The 23652-nt window shown below is 32.9% G+C and overlaps 2 protein-coding genes across 6 annotated transcripts in view; one reads left to right on the forward strand and one right to left on the reverse strand.

Moving 5' to 3' along the window:
• The window catches only part of Ralgps2 (Ral GEF with PH domain and SH3 binding motif 2), a 148873-nt gene that overhangs the window by 44262 nt on the left and 80959 nt on the right, over positions 1-23652 (reverse strand). The window lies entirely within an intron of this gene.
• On the forward strand, positions 32-18652 carry Angptl1 (angiopoietin like 1). The gene is made up of 5 exons (XM_003474632.4): positions 32-402; positions 5259-6107; positions 14722-14915; positions 16432-16702; positions 17964-18652. Exons 2-5 carry the CDS (start codon positions 5285-5287, stop codon positions 18149-18151), a joined length of 1476 nt encoding a protein of 491 aa, XP_003474680.1. The 5' UTR covers positions 32-402; positions 5259-5284; the 3' UTR covers positions 18152-18652.

Genomic DNA, 23652 nt, shown 5'->3' on the forward strand with positions numbered 1-23652 from the left:
TTTCTGGTGACGTAATATGTGGGCTGAACTTGAGTCTACTGAGAGAGGGAATCACTATTCAGGGTGCTGTGGCTACAGTCCGCTCAGCTGCAGCTGGTTATGCACTTCTCTGCTCCATGTGGCAGACAGCAAAGCCACAATGCTTTCTCTGCTGGATTAGAGACAGCCCGCAGACCAGAACTTCCACTACTCTACTTAAAATTAAATAGGCAGTTTGTCAAATTCAATCGATTAATACTGTAAAAAGGAAAAGAAGTTCCTCATTACAGCCTGGAATCAACCGTCCAAAACAAAAATGCAGTTGCCATTAACATCGTAGATGAACAAACTTCTACACTGATTCTTAAAAATCAAGAATAAGGCAGCAAGTTTCTGGATTCACATTATCAACAGACACAAAAGGTATTTAATATTTTTCTTATTCAAAATATGTATATATCAAAATGCATAATTATTTTACATTTTAGTTGAAATTTCAAAATCTATTTAAAGAACTTTGAAGCAAACTACAATTTATCTCATCTGGAAAGGATTTTGTTTTGTAACTATGTCATTAAGTATTTTTATGATGGTTAATATATTATTTAAGGTTTGATTTAGTAACATTTGATGTATATAATTATAGATTAATACATACAAGCTGGGTTTCTGTAAACAAACGCTTTAGTGATGCCAGAAATAAATTTTAATTAACACACTAAATACGTAAGATTTATGATATAATAATCAGTAACAAAGGGTTGGAAACATGATTAGTTTTTCTTATAGCTAAAGTGTGTGCTGAAGATACACATAAATTCTTGGATTTCTCAAAGTATGGCTGCAAAACAAAGTTAAGATATGAAAACAAATTTATTTTCAACAAAACCTCAAAGTATATTAAGCAAAATTCTTACAAAAACATAAATTTATACTATTTCTTGCTATAATTCAAAACTTTAGCTTTCTGCATTTACATGTGACAGTAATTTAATTTGGTTAACAAATTAAAACCGCTACAACTGGCATTACTTGGAAAAGCTAAATTGTTGATAATATAAAAGCTAAATCTTCTTATAGGTTAGTAGTCACAATGAGTAGAAGATAAGTAGACAGCATTAATAATACAAATATGGACCCGGAAGATGTAATATATGATTAAAAGGCCAAAACTTACACAGTATTTTTAGACAGATAACCCCAGGAACCATAATGTCTTTCAATACTCTTTTTTAATTATGAGAATTACTAAAAATAAATTACCAGTTACCAACAGTAAGCTTTAACTCTAAGGACATTTAAGTTTGTTATGAGAATCTTCTGATCTTTTAATTTTAAATACTAAGAATTTCACCAAGAAAATAATGGTAAATCTGAGGTTTTAAAAAACTTTACTTTCATCTCCTTTCCTTAAAGATGCAAAACTCTATACAGTGGAAAGATCTCTGTGAAAGACAAGTTTGCAAGAGATTCTGATAAAATTTCAAGCAATACTAGATCTTAAGTACTTGTTATCTCTATCGTTGCTTGCTATGAAAAGTGCAGGGCCTCAACCAGCTTTAATTCTCTTTGATGTTTTAGGCAACCATTTAATCTGAAATGCAAGTCACACAGATTAACTATCCCTTTTTGAAATCAATCCAAGGGATGAGATTATTCTCAAATCTCTTCCTAGAACATATTTCACAATCTACAAGTTCTTTAGCATATCCTCAGTTGTGCAAAAATGTAACTTTATTGCCTCATGCTGTTTTCCATGCATGACACAGCTAATTAAATGCCTCTACGATTTACCATCTGAAACAAAGTCCTGGCTTTTATTTTTTCTAATCTGGCAACGTATCAACTATGAAGAGAAATAATACTAATAAAATTAACCCAAAATGCCCAGAACACATTTTTTTTTCTTTTCCATTCTAAAGACCATCAAGCAAAGACACAGATTTAAACTGTAGCATATGCTACATTTTCTTGGGACCTAGGAAAATCTGAACGTATACAGAAAAGTTTTACGAGGTAAAACAGATTTATAGATCTTTCACTTTTAAAACTGAACATATGTGGGAAAATATAAGAATATATTTAGAAAATGTAATAGTAAATTTGAAGCCAGTTCTTTTCTCATGACATAGCCAGTCTACTACTTCAATGTGGCTCTTTGCTCTGCATTAAGTGACAATGAAGTCTCACTTTTGGAAGAATAAGGGAATTTATCTATTGGGGGGAAAACTCATTTTAAATTGCCTCTTATAAATCCTGAAATTTTATGCTTTAATTTTATGGGAATCACAATTGCCCAAGGCAATATACAGAAGGAAGCTACAGTGTTTTTATTTTCATTTGAATTAACTTTCCTTTCTGTGGCTTTGTTATCTAATGATGATGCTGATACAAAATTTTAGATAATACATCCTTACTTGTTCTATAAAAATCTACATCTGGTATTAATACGGACTGTCCAATAAGGATTATCTATAAAATTCTATTTTTTTGGATAGAAGTTTCATAATACTTTCTGGATTTTCCTTATTTTGGTAGCTGACTTCACAGTAGAAATTATTTACAGAATTTTTATGACTTACCTGTTTCCATTCTATTATTAGAATGAAACAAGTGGTCTTTAGTACCAGGTAAGTTAAATATGTTAGAGAAACCATGTATATTTATGCAAGAGGCTAATGGTTTATACTTTATTTTCACAGTCCTCGATTTTTAAAATAATTCACTTCTAAATTTTATGAATCTGTAAAGTTTTTAGTATAGGCAACTCTTGTATATAGTTTTTTTTTTTTGTAAAATAAAACGATGACTTTTAAAAGCCAAAATTTTCTATTAATGTCAGAAGGCAAAGTATGAAAACATAAAAAGCTGAAAACTCATTCTAGCAAACTTTTGGTTATTAGGACTGGAAGGCTTTGGTATAAATACATTATGCTCTTATCCCTATCTTAAATTAATATAAGAATATTTTTCCATACTCTATGCATTTCTTGGTTTATTTTCATTATTCATTTTGAACACACTGCTCATTAGAAGACACCAAAAATACAGCGATGTGCTCTTTGGAATGAAAGTAACAGCAGGTTTCATGACTACAGCTCAAAGGTCTATGTTTCACTGATACTTTGTTTTTGTGAGAGATCGTAATCATAAGTAGATTATATAAACAAGTGAGAGAATGCATAAACATCATCTGGTCAAGGGAAAAGAATAATAGCGAAAATGTGGGGATGTAAAAATGATGGAAACAACTTTTAACAAAAGTGGTTCAGACACCTAGACTCCTCTGTGGCTGTGACAGGACTGGGAGAAACCCAAGTCACAGACCTAAAAAAGCAAGAATAGCAAATTTGAGCCTCATTTGAATATTGTAGCTTCTCCAGGACTTCATTCTTTGTAAAATGACACAGCATTTACTTCGTAATGTTGTGAATGCAAATAGTTGTGTGTTAAACACTATCACACTATATAAACGTAAGGGATAGTTATAATGTTGTGACCAAAAAATGGTTTAGCTTATGGCATTACATAATGTAGTGGTTAATTTAAAACCTGGACTGTGGACTCTTCTGTCTGGTTTTAAATTTTAAAAGCTATTTGAATCCTGCCAAGGAACTTAACTTCTGGATGCCAACTTCATCTGAAAATGGGGTACACAGTAATCGGTCTAAAGAGCTGTGATAAGAAGTAAATGATTTGATCCTTGTAAAGGGCATAAAATGCTGCTGGCACTGAAAAAACACCTAACAAGTATTGACTACTCTTCTCATAATACTGTTACTACTAATCACAGGCACATATAACTTTGGACCTGACTTCTCAAATTGAGAAATAAGTACTAATATAGAAAGGTGGAAAGAAAAGTTCTTAGAGTCTCCACTGCTATCCTTTAAAAAGAACAGGTAAGAAAATACATGCCTGTATTCTATCACATTCAGGAGGATAACTAAGTTTGAAGTCAGCCTTAGCTATACAGTAAATTCAAAGCCAGCCTGAACTACATAGTAAGATACTGTCTTGAAATCCTAGAACAGATAGAATCATGGGTTTTTTGTTTTGTTTTTTTTTTTGGGGGGGGGGGCGGTATTGAAGATCAAACTTAGGACCTCGCACTTGCCAGTCAGGTGCTTGTGCCACTGAGCTAAACCCCTGGGCCCTCTAATCAAGTTTTTAAGAGAGGGGCTGTAATAAAGCTGCTTGCTAGTGGACCTTATGGAGTGAACACACCTTCCCAGCCTACTGCTATTGTTATGGGAATAACAAGAAAAGAGAAACAGTCTTGGCTCTTAGAATTAGTTCCAGTGTTTCTGCTGAAAAATTGAACTATAAAAAATACTTATTTCTCACCTGAAATTGCAAACATGAAACATTTCAAACTCCTTGACAGCCACAGACTGAATTCTAGACCTGATTCCAGTAATAGTGTAGCCTTGGCCTTTGACATGTACATGGGTTCAAGGAGGTTCTTTAACTTTTCTTATAATGCTTGTGGAAAGTTATTAATGTTTCACTAAAATATAGTTCAGCAGAGTTGCCTAATAACAGCATAAATTTTCAGAATCATCTATAACTTTAAGAGCGTATATGTGACGATGGTTCAAGAAACACAATTAACCACAATAATGACTTGAGCTGTGAGCATTCTATCATTCTTAAAACTGTCACCAATCCCAAAAGCACATGTTATAAAAACAAAGCATATATGATACTAAAACTGATTTTAAACTTATCTAAAATATATCTTTAATTCAATGGGTAAAAGATATTACAGAGGATCAATTTAATTGAAATTATAGGACATAAAATAAGATATGGCCAAGTAATGTCATTTCATAATTACATTACTAAGTAAGAATATTTTAGTTAATACTTTAGAAAACATTGTGTACCATTTTCATAGTCTTAACCAACAGCGAGCTTTTTAAATGTTAAGAAACACATCTTATTAACAAAAATCCCAACAGCACCTAGCAAACCTGGTCACTTTGCACTGAGCAAAACCTGGTCACTTTGCACTGAGCAAAACCTGGTCAGTAAGCCTGGGAACAAAAGGCATTGCAATAAGGTTATAAGTGAAAGAGGTTCTCTTGAAATTTAATCTTTAAGCAAATTTCAAATCACTTAATATTGAGTTTAAGCATTAAGGCTAATTCTAATTTATTAACACCAATGAATTACTCAGTTTTTCTTGGGATGCTTTTTTGTTATTACTGACTTTAAATATAGATTAATATGAATTCTTTTTACTTTTTCCTTTTGTTGATTTGTTTTTTCAAAAGACTTCATTGTACGACTTCATTTCAAAATGAGAGCTTTAATTTGGACCCTAGGTGTGGTACTCTTCCTAATAATGGGCACTGGACATGGCAGAGGAGGACAGTTCAAAATAAAAAAAGTAACCCAGAGGAGATACCCTCGTGCTACAGATGGTAAAGAGGAAGTAAAGAAGTGTTCATACACATTCTTGGTACCTGAACAAAAAATAACAGGGCCCATTTGTGTCAACACCAAAGGACAAGATGCAGGTACCATTAAAGATATGATCACCAGGATGGACCTTGAAAACCTGAAGGATGTACTTTCCAGGCAGAAGCGAGAGATAGATGTCCTGCAGTTGGTTGTGGATGTGGATGGAAACATTGTAAATGAAGTAAAGCTGCTGAGAAAAGAAAGCCGTAACATGAACTCTCGTGTTACTCAACTCTACATGCAACTACTACATGAGATTATCCGTAAGAGAGATAATTCCCTTGAACTTTCCCAGCTGGAAAATAAGATCCTCAATGTTACCACAGAAATGTTGAAGATGGCAACAAGGTACAGGGAATTAGAGGTGAAATATGCCTCCCTGACCGATCTTGTCAACAACCAGTCTGTGATGATCACTCTGCTGGAAGAGCAGTGCTTGAGGATATTTTCCCGACAAGACACCCATGTGTCACCCCCTCTGGTCCAGGTGGTACCACAACACATTCCCAACAGTCATCAGTACACACCTGGTCTGCTGGGAGGAAATGAGATACAGAGGGATCCAGGTTATCCCAGAGACTTAATACCACCACCGGATCAGGCAACTTCTCCCACCAAAAGCCCTTTTAAGATACCACCAGTGACTTTCATCAATGAAGGTGAAGTATGGGATTACTGTTTTATGATTTATGTAACAAGGGTTATAATAAATCCTTATTCTTCATTTGGGTGATATTATATATATAAATTAAACTGTGTATTTAAGAATTGATCTTAAATGTATCTCTTCTCCCAGCTCTAGCTTTCTAAGAGTTTATAAAAACCATGTTCTGTGAAAGCAGTCTTGCATCCAAATCCTTGCAACTGAGGTTACTATCAGTGAGATTCAGGAAATGAGTCCACAGCCCACTTTTAACCTATGGTGCTTTGCTCCGTAATTATATCATCATGTCCTCTCTGCTACTCGACAGTCCTCTTACCTGCCTCTTGCTCTTCCTACCTACCATCATCCTTCATGATTTTGTTCTCATTCTCTTCAAGCCTTTCACAGTATAGGTCCTTACTTCCACTCTAAAAAATGACTCATTTACTCTCTATTGAGAGTAAGTCTAAAATAGGTTCTCTGTCCTTTCCTACTTTGAAAGTATCTGTATAAAACCCAACTTTTTAACTTCTTCAACCTTGTAGGAAAAGGTTTCCTCCTATTTTCCAAGACTGGACAAATGAACAATAACTTGTACTTTCCATCCAGATAAACATCAGTTTTAATCACTATAAAAACTCTGCATTGATCCTAAGAGCCCTACTTCTATTTTCTTAATTGTATTCCTTGTCCCATTCATTATCAGTCCTGTATCTAGATTCCCAGAAAACAAAGATAATCTTTCTTTGCTTCATTTTAATAAATCCACTAACTTTCTGAAGTAGTATCTTTCATATTTTATTTTATGCTTTAATTCATTTCCTCATAATTTTTTTGTACACTCTTCTCTGTCCACTTCTCAAAGCCACTCTCTGGCATCCTTTATAAGTTGATTTGCTTCTTTAGAATGGCCAAAAGTAAAAATAAATGTATGTAAACCCCACCCATTCACTCACCAAAAAGACAGAACATAAAAATGTGCACAATTTATAAAATAACTTTAAACATCAATAACAAAAACTCAAAGCAAAGACCAGAAAGACAGCTGTCACAAAGTGGCTCTCTCTGCAGTGGAATCCATTTGCTAGTCACTTTTGCTCTTCTGGGTTTTAATACTATAATATTCTGATTCTAAATTAAAAACAAATCTATTCTGATTCTTGTTACTTCTCTAGATCCTTAACTGGCATTTCTTTCTTGCCACATTGCAAAAAAGAAAAAAAAAGTTTTCTTCAAGATATTCTACTTTAGAAACCTCTTACATCTTGATGGCTTCAAGTATCACCAGCACTCAGGTAACCACTAAATGGAGCTCTCCATCCTGATTTAACCAAAGCTAATGCCTGCATTTGGACATTTTACCATTACTTCACACACTGGCTTCCTTTACTAAAATGTCTTCAGTCTCTTTATCTGTCAATTTAGCAGATTACAGCTTAACGCAGTCTAATGTTATACCTCTTCAGATTCAAACAACCACTCTTGGCTCTTTGCCCAAACCCTGGACTACTTCTTGAACATATTTTGTGTATTGTATTCCATTGAAGTTAATGACTTTTTTTCTCTTTCTGTTGGTCTGAATGCTTCTGTTAAAAAAACGAACTCTCTTTTCATTATTCCATTTCAGTATCTTGCCAGGATCAGATCTGGCATATTATGTTCATCATATTGAAGGCACTTAAAGAGTAAGTTAATTAGTAACTAACGCCTAAAATAATCCTTTCTTCAAAGCACCATTCTCTTTTATATAAAGGATTCTCCTTTTATAAAGAATATCAATAGTTACTCAATATCAATATGGGTAATATCAATAGTTACTGAACAGTTAAAAGTTAACCAAGAAAGTTTTCTTCTCTCATAAACATGGTAATCAATATTCTTGTGGCTTTTACAAAATAACATTTTGTTTTTTGATGATTACGTAGTTTGGGATAGATTTCTATAAATAAAAGTCATAGGTCAAATGACTTTAATTTCTTTATTTTAACTTATGTTACCACTTAATTATGCACTATGCATTTGACACTTTCCACCTACCTTACACCTAAAGTCAACTGAATTTTACCTATGTGTCTCATTTCTCTTCAGAGACAGAACTTCTTAGCTACTGCATAATTCATGGCAGTAGCATGAAGACAGGGACTTTTTAGGTTACTGAGACTCCTCTCCACCCCCAAGTCTCAGTTTCCTCATCTGTAAAATAGGAAGGTAATGTTGAATAACCTCATGCAGTTAACACTTTTAGGATGGCTTTACCAGTGCCTGGCACAGAAATGTTCACTAAGAACTGCTGCCTGCCACCTGATCTAAATCCAATTACTTTCTCCATCAAAGTATCTTCCATGTTGCCAACAACAAAACTATCTTCTTAAAGTAGCCATGCATCACACTTGTGATCAAGTTTCCAACTGCAAACAGAAAAGTCTAATTTGCTTAGTTTAGCAAACAATACCTTCCTTCAAAGAACCAAGCCCACTTTCAAGTTTTCCTCCCATTAGTTTCCCTCAAAACAACAACAAAAACAACAAAAACCCCCTAAAAAACAAAAAACTAGCTGCTCCAATACAATAATCTAGTCACATTCTCCTAAATATTTTCTATGACTTCTGCCCAAAGTTTACATGCCCAAATACATGAATGAATGGGTAAAACTGCAATTATTCCTTCCAGTCCATGACACAGGCTTGAAGTGACTCTCCATGAATACTACTCTCTGTCAACACATATTTCATATGTTCCCTCTTGAATTATTAGTAACTTTTCCAGTACATATCTAAGTGAACTGCCTCCTAACTACATTATAAACTGCTGCTAGAAGGACAGGGTATCTCATCTACAGCAGCTAAATAAGGTTAGCAGATTTGGTAACATTTTATAGCGCTTCTTAAAGTTGTCATTCTAAAACCCTTCACGAAAATATTTAATATAATGTACTAGATTCTTCCAGTCTAGATTGTTCTAACAATAGCATCAAGTCAGAGTATTATTAAGTTAGATACGTGATGGGACTAAGGGGGTAACTCAGTAGTACATGTGTAACATGTGTGAGGCCTTGGATTCAATACACACACACACACACACACACACACACACACACACACACACAAAATTAGGTACATGATGTTAAGTATTAATATTCTCAAGAACTGTGATTTCCAAATGGAATATGCATACCAAGTGATCCAATGGATATACAAAGAATATTTTCCATATCTTTTTAAAAATTATGTTTTGTATAATCTTTTAAGGTATGTAATTTATCAGAATAGCAGTTTGTATATGCAATTTTAAATAAAACTGAAGTGTATGAATTGTTTTTAAACTAATGGAATGTACAATTATGTAAATATAGACAATTGCTGCTAAGCAATTTTTATGGGCCCTGAATCTCAGGTGGATGATAGTACCAATTTCAATATACATGATTAGTAACATATTTATATACTTGGAAACTGAAAATGCTTACATAAAACAAAAATATCAGTTCTAAGTTTTGTTGTATAGTGAGGTTTAGTACAAAAACCACTAATATTAAAGAATTAAAGTTCATGCTAAAGTCAAAAGTACCCAAACAATTATATATCCTCAATAAACCAATCTTTAATGCAAAAATTAAAGACGTATTGATAAGTTTTAATTTTACTCAGTTGCTTTAAACATTTTTCCCTTATTCTATAAATGTGATCTATTAAATTCAAGGGAATAATTAGCTATACCATAAGAAGTATCATACCAACCAGGTGTGGTGCTGCACTCCTGTAGTCCCAGCACTAGGGAAGCTGAGCAGGAGGATCGTTGCAAGTTTGAGACCAGCCTGCGCTACAAAGTGAGCTCAAGGCCAGCCTGAACTGCATAGCAAAACCCTGTCTCAAAAAGATAAAAGAATTATCACACCAGTAAACTAATAAGAGAGCACAAAATTGCCAGATTTGAGGGAGTGGTAAATGATGAATTCTCTACAAGTAGATTTTATAACAAATAATTTTATACTTTCTTTTGGAATAGCTATAAGACAAAGGCACTTTTTAAAAAAAAACCATGAATTTCTAGAATGCTTTTCAGAATTATTACCTTCTTTCTACCTTAAAAATGAAACATTTGGGAACATAACCATACACCTGCAAAGTTATCATCAAGAAAATTCTCAACTGTTACTGTTTTCAGTGGCTGCTCTATAGGTTAGTATTTTATAAAAGAAATCATTATTTTTGCAAGTAGTAGATTTATAAAAATGTTCATTCCTTGTACATGAGTGGAGTAAAGAAAAGTTCTTCCAAAGGATTAAACTCAAAGATCTAAATACCAGGAAAACTGGATTCTGGTCAGACTTTTCTAAGACCTAGCTGACTTTCTACTGTAAAAAATGTTTTCTGGTAGAGATTGTGATAGTAACTGGATGAGGTGGCACATGTGAAAATACAATGTATAACTTGGTCTAACCATCACAAATTTTTAGACTTGTAAAAATGATTTTAAATTTACTTACCTTGCCATGTTAATAAATACAATGCAGGCTTAAAAACGTAAATTTGCAGAATAATCGTTAAGACATTAAAATATGCTTTTTAGTGATGGTTGTTTCAAATTACAGAATCACACACGCAAAACCCATGTATAATGATGAATTCAGGAAGTGATTACCTCTGAAGAAACTGTTGTAACTAGTGGGAGGGCCAAAACCATGTATAACTGCTTTATGACAATTTATTCACTACAGATTAGTAAAAAGATACTGATCTCATTAGAAATAATCACAAAATACTTACATTTTAAAATTATCTATAATGTCTCTTATTAGTAAATTTTTAAGTGCTACTGGTTTCAGTAGAATACTTATTAACACTTTAAACAAAAAAGTTCAACAAGAAAAACAGCCAGATTCATTAAGCAAAGAATCTGCTGGAATATGATTGTTAATTAGTTATAGAAAAATGATAAATTGTTTAGTAATGTAAAACAAAAAAGCTTGTTTCACTGCAGTTTAAACATATATCTTAAACACACATGGAACAAATGGCATTTGCCAAACACAAATTAAGAAATGTAATTTAATAAAAAAACTGAAATGCCCTCAAATGTAAAATATTTTGAGTGTCATTGGAAAGTTTCAATTTTAAAACCTATCCAAATATTCTAAAATCCAAAATTTCCAAAATTGGAAATACTGTCCAAGAATTCTGGGCAAGGCATACTCAACCTGGATTTTGTCTGCATTCAAAACCTGGACATTCCTTATATTTTGCAGGAATTCAAATAAACTTATGAAAGTCCAACTTTTGACTGTATACTTACATATAAAATGTAAACTGTCTAAACTACTCAAATGAATACATAATAAACATTCACACAGAAGACACGACAACAGCACAAAGAGACAGTCACAGTGTGCAAATTTCTGAAATGGAAGATTTCTGTGCATTACAATAAAATTTTTTCATGTGTAAAAAAACTAGAGTACCAGTAAGTTTTCAAATAAGAACAATGATCTTCAGATATACTTTTTTCATAATTTAGGGAAAAATATGACTAACTTTGGAAACAATCACAATGGCAACACTTTTAAAGCAAAGCAGTGAAACAAATGACTGAATAGGCTCCACAGTCTAAAGATCTCTTCAGTGTCATCTTCAGTCATTTGTATTTCAGACTTAAGAAATCTGTAACTGCTCTTAAAACCAATCACCCTCCTTGCTTTTTTGCCTCACCCTGTTAACCATGTGTGTTCTGGGTCAGACCTTCTGTCCCAACAGCCTCTTCCTCAATCTTCAAAGCTTCAAAGTATCTCAACTATTTCTCAGACATTGTTACCATATGTCCTGTACACAACTCAGTCAAAGAATGCAGAACTGAGCACATTATAGAAATCACTGCTACCAGGAATCATTTAGTTCCATAAAAAAATCTGAGGGTCTATTAGGCTCAAACTGAATATAAAACAAGATATAGTTCTTACCGATGAGTAAACAAATGTATTACCATTCATTATACAAAACAATCCAATTTTAGAAATCAAACTTCACTTTTTCTTTCATTTCTTTTCTATATAGGACACAAAGGATTCAAAAATTTCATCCTGAAACATACTTTCTCCATCCTTCTCTGACTTGACTACAATGCATATTTCTATCATGTAAAGTTAGCTCATACATGATTGGAGGAAGGAGACTATCAACAGAGGTGATGCTAGTTTACATGGAATTCCCCCCCAACACATTAATGTTTTGTATTACAAGTAACTTATGTTGAACATAAAATATTCTAACAGCTAAAATCAGCTGCTGTTTTTAGTGCATGAATTGTAGAACATAAGGTTTTTCTACAATACATTATTTCTCTGCAGTAGAAATTTTTATACATAAATTTTTGATTAGTCATTTTATTAATTTAAAAATATATTAGTAAGATGCAATTATATAGAGATCAGAATAAAAGAAAAGAGATTAACAGTAATTGATAATTATTTTTTACACATTATGTTAAAAGTTTTTAAAGCTTTGACCAAGATGAGTCTATCCAGGAATATGAGATTGATTTAATATTAAATATATAATCAACATAATTTCCTATTTTAGTATATAAAAACAACAAAAACCTCCTCAGCAAGCTAAGAATACAAAGATCAAGAATTTTAAAGCAGTTATTATAGCAGTATTTGACATTCACAATGAATGCAAAAATAAGGAAATACCAGAAGAGAAAAATGAACAATAGTGAAACTCCAGAACCTCCAATTTCTCATTTGTTTAAACTAGCAAGATACAGTGCTTACGTACACTATAAATTTTACAAACCTGCAACAGTGAAATATTTATGCAACGTAAGATATAAAAAGATAAGTATGTTTTCTGGATTTCTATATTTTCAATTTCCTTGTATTTCAAACGGGGGAAAAAATTGAGCCATTCATTTAATTAAAAAAGTTATTGTAGGTATACTAAGAGTTAAAATAGTGAGACATGACTGAGAACAGTAACAAAAATGGTTTCATTCAAGGAGCAATCAGCTCATAGCCTCTAAGAATCTGTTGTTATAATATAGATGTATAAATACTTTATTCAATATGATTAATTTTATACTAATAAGGCCAAAAAAGGACAGTGTATATTCTAGGCACGGTATACATAACACATTTCTTAAAATTTCAACAATGTCATTATCCTTATAGAATAGGATTCTTACATGAATTTTTTGTTTTCACACAATTTCTAAAAAAATATATGTACATCAGACTTTTAAAAGTAGCAAAATGTAAAATTTGACTATAGGAATTTTTATGCTTTGTTCTAATAAAGATTTCTGATAATTCAGAATCATAATATTTTGCCTGCTTATGCAAAGGCTCAAACACTAGTGAAGCATGAAACTGAAGGATATTTAGTAAAACTAGAAGCTATCTTTCTCTAGATCCCCACAGCATAGAAAGTACAAATTCAAGAATGAGACTTTACATCTGATTTTACAAAGTACTTTGTCACTTAATAAAAATTTGAAGAACTTATCAGTTGATTAAAAATAGCATATCTAAGCTGGGAGTGGTAGTACAGCCTGTAATCCCAGTACTTGGGAGGCTGAGACAGGAGGATCACCAAAAGTCTGTGGCCAGCCAGAACTGTAAGTGAAACTCTGACTAAAAAAAACAAAAACAAAAACAAAAAAAGTTCTATTTGTGGGACCATCTATAAACTATCATGGGGTCATTGCATGAATGTGATAAAATTGCTATTTGGTCATGAACTGGTACAATGCTTTAGAAAGGCATTCTGACGCCGAGCCAGGGAGCTGATTCAGTGGTAGAGCACTTGCCTAGTGCATGCAAGACCCTGGGCTCAATCCCAGCACCAAAAATTGAGTGGCAGCAGCAGGAGGGAGCACTTAGGTTAACACTTCTGAAATGTACTTTTATGGGCTATTAAGAAACATATATATGGGATGAAATTTCAGACTTAGTTAAGTTTGGGAACTCATTTATTTCAGGTCTTCTTAGTCTTTAATATAAGAATGTATATAGTGAGCTTCCAAAAAGGAAATAATATTTAGCATTTCTAACACTTAACTTTAATACTCAATTTTTATTGAATATCTCAAAGGACTAGTGTGTTCCACTGAAATCAAATTTTAGGAACTGTAAACTGAATAGGGGGATATACTTACTTGATCCAGTATGTCAATCCCACAATAAAAGAAGCCAGTAAGAGTGAAGATACTCTGTATAGTATACTATTAATTATAACAGCAAAATTTAGAATGGAACTTTAATAAAGATTGATATATCAATGTCAAGGACAGCATACATTTACTGTTAAGTGCTAGAAGGGAGATTCTAGATCCATAGAAATGTTTATTGAATTAAAGACATAATCCAATTTTCTACTTGTTTTAGGATTATAACAATATAAAAGTGTTTATATACAAACAAGACAGAGAAGAGTGGAAAATGAAACAAGTTAATGTTCCAAATAGTGGGACTGGAGTAATTCTTTTAGCTTAACTTTTATAGTACTATGTACACAACAGATAAAAAGTGGTAGCTGTAAAGAAAAACATAAAGGTAAGAATCTTGATTAAAAACTATTTTAACATCTTTTTTGTCATATTAAATTTCCTGGTAATCAATGATATTTAAATTACAGGACCATTTAAAGACTGTCACCATGCAAAGGAAGCTGGGCATTCAGTCAATGGGATTTATATGATTAAACCTGAAAACAGCAATGGACCAATACAATTATGGTGTGAGAACAGTTTGGATCCTGGGGGTTGGACTGTCATTCAGAAAAGAGCAGACGGCTCTGTCAACTTCTTCAGAAACTGGGAAAACTACAAGGTAAAATCAGTGAGCTAAAACCTATGGAAGGGGAACAAAGACATTCTTGCAGTAGTAGCCATTCTTTCCATGCAATAAATAAGATACAGAATTAACTATTGAAATGATTTTCATAATCTAGCTATATTTGTGAAAAAGACTGCTTGCTCTAGTTTTAATATCCAAGTTAAAAAGCAAGGTAAAGATACTCTTTAAAATGCACTCCTTGGGTCTGGATGATCTATAATTATACCTTGCAAACATTACTCATTTCTATTTTTAAAGACCTTTGTAACTTCAAACATACTTAGGCAATAATAAAGTATAGGGCTTTAAAAATATGAACCCCTTTCTTGGAGTATATTATTTCTGATAACTGTTAAATTTATGACACAACATGGGCTACCAGGGAGAATGATGTACACCAAGATTTTCATATAGAACCAGATCATATTGTAAGTTTTGGAAGGTAAATGATTGGTCTTGGTTAATGATTTTGATGTTCGTAATGCTAATTTTGTGAGTGGCATACATACATCTTCACTTACAGGATGGCAGACAGGAAAAATTACATTTCCAAATGGTGAATTCCCTATTCAAAGTCGTGAAGCAGCATGTGATTACTCAGTCTTAGGTGAAAATTTACAGGCAGTTAAGAATACAAAATTAATACACACAAATCAGAAGTTGTATAAATTTCTAAACTTAGAATTTAGCACAAATGTGGGTGGGAGCATGGTTCCTACATAAGATCAAATCTACTAAAGGTATTTTGCTACACATCTAAACTGTCAAATGTTTATGGAAATAGGGTAATTTGCTTTAGCAAACTGATGTGCAACTTTTCAAAGAGGAATTCTGAAGGTAATTATAGTACTTTATCTTCTTACATTTACTAATTTTACATATAGTCAAGTTAAAGCAGATAGTTTGGAACCAGGTATGATGCCACATGCCATTAATCCCAGCATTTTGGAAGACAGGGCAATTTAGTAATTTGACCCTGTCTCAAAATAAAAAATACAAATGGGCGGGGGATGTAGCTCAGTACTAATGCCGAGTTTAATCCCTAGTACCACAGGGGAAGGAAGGAAGGAAGGAAAATTACATATAATGCATGCTATTGTTCTCCTTGAATCACCTTAATATTATCGGATACCCTCTTTTCACATACTTTTACAGAAAAAGAAAAGACTCTGGATGAGTATCAGAGTAGGGACCTAACTTTTTAAGGATCTTGGTAGTTTATCAAATAATGGTTTTTAAATAAATAAATTTGATTTTGTTTTGCCTTTGTCTTACCTGTAGGATTTGAAGTTGGCTATGCAAATAAATACTGACATTTTAAGAGCAAGCAAAGCAAAACAAAATGACAATGTAGAGCTTATAAAAATCAGGTCATCTACTAAAATGGAAGTCCACATTACTACTGAAACAGCAACCATCTTTATGTTACTGGATGTTAAAAAGTTATCTACAGAATACCAGTATTTACTAACTCTCACTTGTTTACACACTAATGTTTCTTTATTAACAGAAAGGATTTGGAAATATTGATGGTGAATATTGGCTTGGACTAGAAAATATCTATATGCTTAGCAATCAAGATAATTATAAATTGTTGATTGAATTAGAAGACTGGAGTGATAAAAAAGTCTATGCAGAATATAGTAGCTTTCGTCTAGAACCTGAAAGTGAATTCTACAGACTGCGCCTGGGAACTTACCAGGGAAACGCAGGAGATTCTATGATGTGGCACAATGGTAAACAATTCACCACACTGGATAGAGATAAAGATATGTATGCAGGTGAGTAAAAAGGTAAACAAAACAAAACAAAACAAAAAACCCAATTTGACAGAATCATCACTTTCTGTGCATTAAACAGAACCTGGTTATTAAAATATGTGATACTAAAAATCTTTCAAAAGAGGTCATTTTGGATACAAAGCACATAAAATCTATTGAAAAAAACAGCTTTTAGGATCTGTTCTATAGGTGTGATATTTGTGAAAAACAAGATTGGGGGGTGGGGGACCAAAGCCAAACCAAAACACATTCATGAGGAAATAAAGCAGCCACAGATTTATGTACTAACTGGACAACTACCATGTACCAAACACTACTGTGGTACATTGTGCCAGAAATATGGCAGTGAACACACTTGTGCCCTTTGGAGCTTACCTCTAAGAAGAGGAGATGAAATGATTTATTATTATTTTTTAGAATATATATAAATAAAACAAGAAAACATAAGAAAGTGACAGGCAGAAGGCCTGGGGGTGGGTGCAATTGAGTTAGGAATGGCAAATACAAGAAGAAACGGTCTGACTAAAGTTCTGCAAGAAGAGGAGGCAAGCCAAATGGTATGTAACATAAAAGCAGAGGGAAGAGCAAGATGACTGTGAAATGTGACACAAAGGAAGAAGAAATATTTTCATTAGAACAATCTAATCAGACCATCCATATAATCTGAAATTTAATTCCATATACCCTGCCTTTTAAACCTAGTTTCTGGCACTAAAGAGGTATCTAATCTGAAAATGATTCATTTTTCCTTCAACTGTTATCTTAGCAAGCAGCACATAGGTCTCTAAGTTAGCCTATTTCACACTGGCCTAAGTAGGTAAAAAGAGATGACCATAATTTCTGTCTGCTTGTGTAGAGAAACTTACCTACTGCTGGTAAAGTTGTCACTGTGTTACATTTTTACTAATTTAGGAATTCAATCTTCCTCTGACTTTACTTTTTTCTTTAGTCAACACTATATCTTTCCTTTCCCAATCTCTTCCTCTATATCTCTATGTATAAACACTGCATTTTATTTACCCTAATAACTAGAAAAGTAAATCTCTTTTAAAAGTACATAATAAGCAAGCAAAAAAGGCAATTGAAGTTAACTTTTTAAGTACAGGAGAAAGGTAATAGAATGAAAGAAAATTATTAATTACTAAGAAAACAGTATGGGAAAATCAAATTGAATTATTCCAAAGCAGAGTAAGTTTTTGATGATTTGCAAAATACCATACTTAGAAGGAACTTTTACTATGGTATCTTTTTTTCCTCAAAGGCAACTGTGCTCACTTCCATAAAGGAGGCTGGTGGTACAATGCCTGTGCGCATTCCAACCTGAATGGAGTGTGGTACAGAGGAGGCCACTACAGAAGCAAACACCAAGATGGGATTTTCTGGGCCGAATACAGAGGCGGGTCCTACTCCTTGAGAGCAGTTCAGATGATGATCAAGCCTATTGACTGAGGAGAGATGATCTCCAATTTAAACGACACAAAACTCTGATTTTTCAGTTCCCCAAATTGTAAATGCTATGTGTATATTACTTTGCAAAATGTATTTCTATAGTTTGTAAAGTGAATTTTGTTGTAACTATAAAAAAGATCTGTGAATGTAGTTTCACCTTCCTTGAGTGTACTACAGATAATTATTTGTATCTATATTCTAGTTATTTCAAAAATTATATTGATTGAACACAGGCAAAGTTTGTTTTCTAAAATGTAAATATTTGTCACGATGTAAAGCAAATCTTAGATTTATTTTAAATTGAAACTACATGTTCAAGATATTTAACAATTTACTTTAAAACTATGAGAATGATCTAATTTCCAATGAAAAAATAATTTTAAGATTTCAGTTAAGTAATGCATTTTATTTATACAAGTACAGACAGGAAATTAGAGAAATCTCTAGTTTTGCCAATAGAAAATACTTTTTCCATTGAATAAAAGTTCTTTTCAAATTGAATTTGCAGCTTTCATATTTAATGCTTATGTGTAACTTCTTGGTATATTCTATTTTCCTAAAAGAACTAAGTGGTCCACAGTATGAAATATTTATTTTTAAAACAAAACAAAACAACAAAACCTACACACAAATAATCATTATTTAAATGTGAAACTTATAAAGAGAAATTTACAAATGAAATTTCTCCTGATATGATGAACACCAAAATTTTCTGCAATGCACTGAACTTTGATATTATTAAAATGTAGAATATTTGGTATGCCAGTGTTTCACACACTTAAATTATAATTTCAAACATTTATTAGTGACCTTGCCCTTCTAATTTTCTGGTCTATACTATTAAAAAAAATCCTATCTAAAGTTACTCAAATCAAAAAGCCTGGACAGCTTCACAAGTCTTGGTACACAAACAGTGTTAGGGAACTGTTATACTTTCCCAATAATGACTCAACAGCTTCAGAGCAGAATACACAGGGGTATGGCTAATCCAAACTGCAAATTTCATTTTACAATGTGTGACTAATGCTTAGCCTTACCTTGCCTTTAACTCATTTTTGCAATCAACAACTTTATTAGGCATCTTCTGGGATAACCTCCTTCCAAAAATATATTTGTTGCTTAGAGCTGACCCTCCCTCAATCTTTTTTCAAAATCTTGCTTAAAAAATTGTGAAACAAATTCCAGAAGTAACAATAGTTGGAAATACCACTAACAAAGATATTAAAACTGGGGAGATTTGATTCTGTTTATGATCTGCACACAAATCTGTACAGCTGCAACTTTTATTTTAATTTGATACATGTTTTTCAGTAACTAAAAACAAGGGAATATTAATAGAGTTCCATCTTCTTTTACACCACAAGTCTCTGGTCTAAACTAGACTTCAGAAAATATAACAAAAGAACATTAGAAAAAGTTTAAATATATGCAAGAGATTATAAAAGGATATAAATGAAGTAATGGAAAATGGGAATGTAATTTTGGCTACAGAAAAGCTTAAGGCTGGCTGCCATTTGATCAGAGCTCATGCTCAGGATCCAAAAGAAAAGAACTGAACATGCTCTACTGCTGTTTTAGAACAGAATATATATAACATATAATCAAAACAATAGGGTAATCTAGAGCGTATAATGTCTATAAATCAAAGAAATGAATAGAACTCTTAAAATATGAAACGTCAATGACACTTTTTCACCATTAGGTATTTTTGAGACAACTGTCACAGCCTTTAATGTATTTAATCAAATACTGCAGAAAGGAAAGGAAAATATTCCATTAATTCCTGTAGAACTACAGGAAGCCTTAAACTTTGTTGAAAGTACCTGAATTTTAAATACATGTATATAGCTTAATGAAAATTTCTGAAAGCAATGTCAAACTTTGTTCTACTTTAGAGATCAATATTTAACATAATAATATATGAAAAACAAAAAGGACCAGAAAAAACTCAAAGATTATTCTAAATTCAGGTATACTTTAATTTTTTCATTACCTGTGATAAGGACAGCACTGCAATGCAAAAGACAGTGACACACAATTCTTTCATTAAAGGCGAGGATAAAGTCCATTTTATTCCTATTTAATACCAAATGCAGTGCTAAGCAAATGCTGACTGCCAGCTGAGATATTAAAAGAAAATGAGGGTAATAAATAGATGACTTATAAAACTGTATCACACGCAGAGCATGGTGGTACACGCCTGTAATCCCAGCACTCTGGAAACTGAGGCAGGAGAAGTGTGAATTCAAGGCCAGCCTGGGCTACATTGTTGAGTTCAAGGCAAGCCTGAGCTACACATCAATAACTTTCCTCAAAAAAAGTCACACATTGTATTATTGTATTTAAACAGAAATTCAAACAAAGTTGCAGGAACAATGAGAAGAGCCAGAAGAGAATTATTTATCTAATTAGTTTGACTAACAAATGCTTTGTATACTTTATATACAAAAGTAAGTAAATGCTTACTTTTGTTTATATGTTATAAGGATAACAGACAAAAAAGGGCCAAAACTCTTGCTGTGAATGAGGTACATTACTGAATTTATCATTATAGAGATAAAAGCTGTGCATTTTTCAGAGGGGAGCACTGTACTTCAGAAAGTTACTAAGTCTTTTCTTAAAACAAAAACTTAATTAAAAACCTCTTCCAATAACCTGACATTTTAAGTTGATAAAAGGAAAGGAAAGTGGAGCTGTCTTTTTCAGAGAAAAAAGGCGTTATATCTAGACATACTGCACGTGTGTCATGTAGAAAGGATGAAGATTTTACAAAAATTCTCTGTAATACTCTGCTTCTACTCAATAGTAAGCAATATATTGTACTGAAACAATTTACTTACTTTCATAGTTTTAAAAAATGCCTTCTTTCTCAGTAAACATCCTAATCTGGTTGAGCTACTACTGCATCTTCCTATTATATGAATAAAGTAGAAATGAGGTTTGGCAAATACATACAAAAGAGTATTTATCATGTTTCATATAACTAAATTATTTTAGTATGACGTTTCTTTTCTCTTTGTAGCAAAGCAAATCTTCCCATGCCAAATTCCTCAACAAGCCCCTTAAGATTATTTATTCTCCAATGTCAAGAACAAATGAGTACTGTTAATGATTTTCAGATTTAAAACAATAATTCTCATATAAAACAATTTTTTCCTTAAGATTTGCCAAACCATTCCTCTCTAGACAAACTGTATCTTTGCTCTAAGAATTTTTCATTACATTGTCCAAGCTGACTAATTTTTGCCTTGAATGCAAACCAACAGAAGAGACAATTTTTCAAGAGATGAGTAGACAGCCAAGACTACATTTTCTATTGCTTATAATTTAATCCATATTGAGTTTCAGATACATTTCGTACTATGGAAATAAAGAGCTTAATTGCCATTTAATTCCTACCTCTTTTTTAAGTTTCACAAAGAATGGTTGCTTTTGATAGCTATTTTTAGAACTAAAAACACTAAATCTGGACTGCTTCTCTTATGTCAAGAAACAGATCCTTAGTTGTTATGTTCTCAATCTGGACCATAGATTCTTTTGGTTGATAAATTAGTTCTCTAAGAACCTCTGGTAAACACAACGGATGAATACAAATTCTGGATATCCAAAGAATAGTTAAATGAGGCTACCAGTTTAAGGAAGAGTATTATCTTTGAAACATCTTCAGGCCAGCATTGTGCTGTCAAATTACAGCATCTTTTATGTGTGGGTGTGTCTTTTTGAGATCGGGCTTAACTATGCAGTTCAAGCTGGCCTCCTGCCTCCGTCTCCCCAGCACTGTGACTACAGGTGTGTATCATATCTGGCCTTGTGAAACACTTCAGTTTTGATAATTAAACTAGGTGTGTTTTCGTAAGAATGGGAAAGGATTCTACAATCAATGTTAAATTGAACTTTAAAAATCAAGACCTAATTAAATTTAAATAAGAATAAAATACGAAAAAAGTAAATATTAATTGTTAGATTTTCATTCAACACAATTTAGTACTGAAGACCAGAAAATTTTAAAAGTGAGATGTTTATGACATAAATCAAGTAGTTAAAAACCTCTATAAGAGATCTGCTTCACATTTTTAAGAAAAGCCAAGTATGCTTTGGATAAATTTACACTGAAGGTTTGATATAAAACTGTCACTACACTCAAAGGATGATATTCATGCTTGAAACAAACTGAGTCAGAGTAACTTATTTGACAAATGTTTCATTTCTCAAATCTACTAATGTTTATGCCAAATGGCCCACAATCATCTCGATTTACATGTTTCTCCAATTAACAATATAGAGATGAACTATACGAAGACTACCAATATATAAAATTATGCAGGTGCTAAAGTGTATGTTCTCCATTTTACAGTGTTAAAGTTTCTGCCATTTTTTTCCTCTTTTGGTCTCTGATTCTTGGATAGACCTCAGCTCATGCCTTATCTTTTGCTAGAGAACACAGAAATAGAGCTTCATCAATGGAAATAGGTCACACAAATATATTTATTGTTTTGAAATAGAAATTAAAAGACAAAATTATAGGAACAATGGCAAAAGCCAGAAATGGATTTAGTTGGCTGAACCAACAAATATTTATTAAATGCTTACTTTTATAAGCGTAAGATAATGTCACAGTGATGTGATCACTGGTGGACTAAGCTAAAAGATAAGATGAGGCTCAGAGGTTTGGAAAAAAAGAAAAGATGATGAGGTCACTTTCACATGTGTTGGAACTACTTTCAACATGTAATTTAATCCATCAATATCTTAGAATCTAAAATGTTACAAAGCTTCAAGAATTAAGTAGAAAGCTAGATATCCAAAGTCTAGTCTAGATGTGGGAGTCATTAAGCAACATATGGAAAGAAGCTGAATAAGATCACCCCACTACAAGTAAGCATGGATTGAGACCCAGCATTTAAAAGAAAGTGAGAGAAAGAGCAATCAGTAAACTAACAGCCAGAAGTGCAGAAGGTAAACCAGAAAAGACTGGTGCTAGTTGTGAAGAACTTCAAGGAAGAGAAGTAGATAACATCTTAATCATAAAATCAAGATGAAGCTTGAGAAATATCTATTAAATGTTTTAACTAAAAAGGCAAAGATAACTTTATTGAGAAAATTTCTATAAAACAAAAAGGAAGAAAACAACATAATAACAATCAAACACTCAGTAAAAACAGGGTATTTTTTTTATTAGCTAAAGTGAACACACCTCTGGGGCGCCTGGCTCATAACCTTGGTGCTCTTGGCCTCTAGAAGGTTATAAAAACCAAAAAGCTGATCTTTTATTTATGCTTTTGTCAAAATGGCGCCAAATGGCAGAAACCCTTCGCCTTTAGGCCTTCTGCACTTTGAGGACATGTCCTTGACTCACTCTGTCTTCTGTGATGGCCAATACTTCTGGCTTGCTCTGCTCCACCAGGCTCTCTCCCCTTCCCCATCAAACCCCTTTAGATGACGCAGCTCCTGTCTTTATGGCTCCTTCCCTGCATCTCTCATACCAAAGCCCACAACCTTCT

The sequence above is a fragment of the Cavia porcellus genome, unplaced genomic scaffold (genome assembly GCF_034190915.1).
Source record: "Cavia porcellus strain 051 isolate PalLab524CR breed Dunkin Hartley unplaced genomic scaffold, mCavPor4.1 scaffold_29, whole genome shotgun sequence".
NCBI lineage: Eukaryota > Metazoa > Chordata > Mammalia > Rodentia > Caviidae > Cavia > Cavia porcellus.

Excerpts from the sequence above, each read along its gene's own strand:
- Angptl1 (XM_003474632.4), top strand. The coding sequence starts at position 5,285 with ATGAGAGCTTTAATTTGGACCCTAGGTGTGGTACTCTTCCTAATAATG. Across the intron at positions 6,108-14,721 it reads AGTGACTTTCATCAATGAAG|GACCATTTAAAGACTGTCAC; the intron begins GTGAAGTATGGG and ends TTTAAATTACAG. Across the intron at positions 16,703-17,963 it reads AGATAAAGATATGTATGCAG|GCAACTGTGCTCACTTCCAT; the intron begins GTGAGTAAAAAG and ends TTTTCCTCAAAG.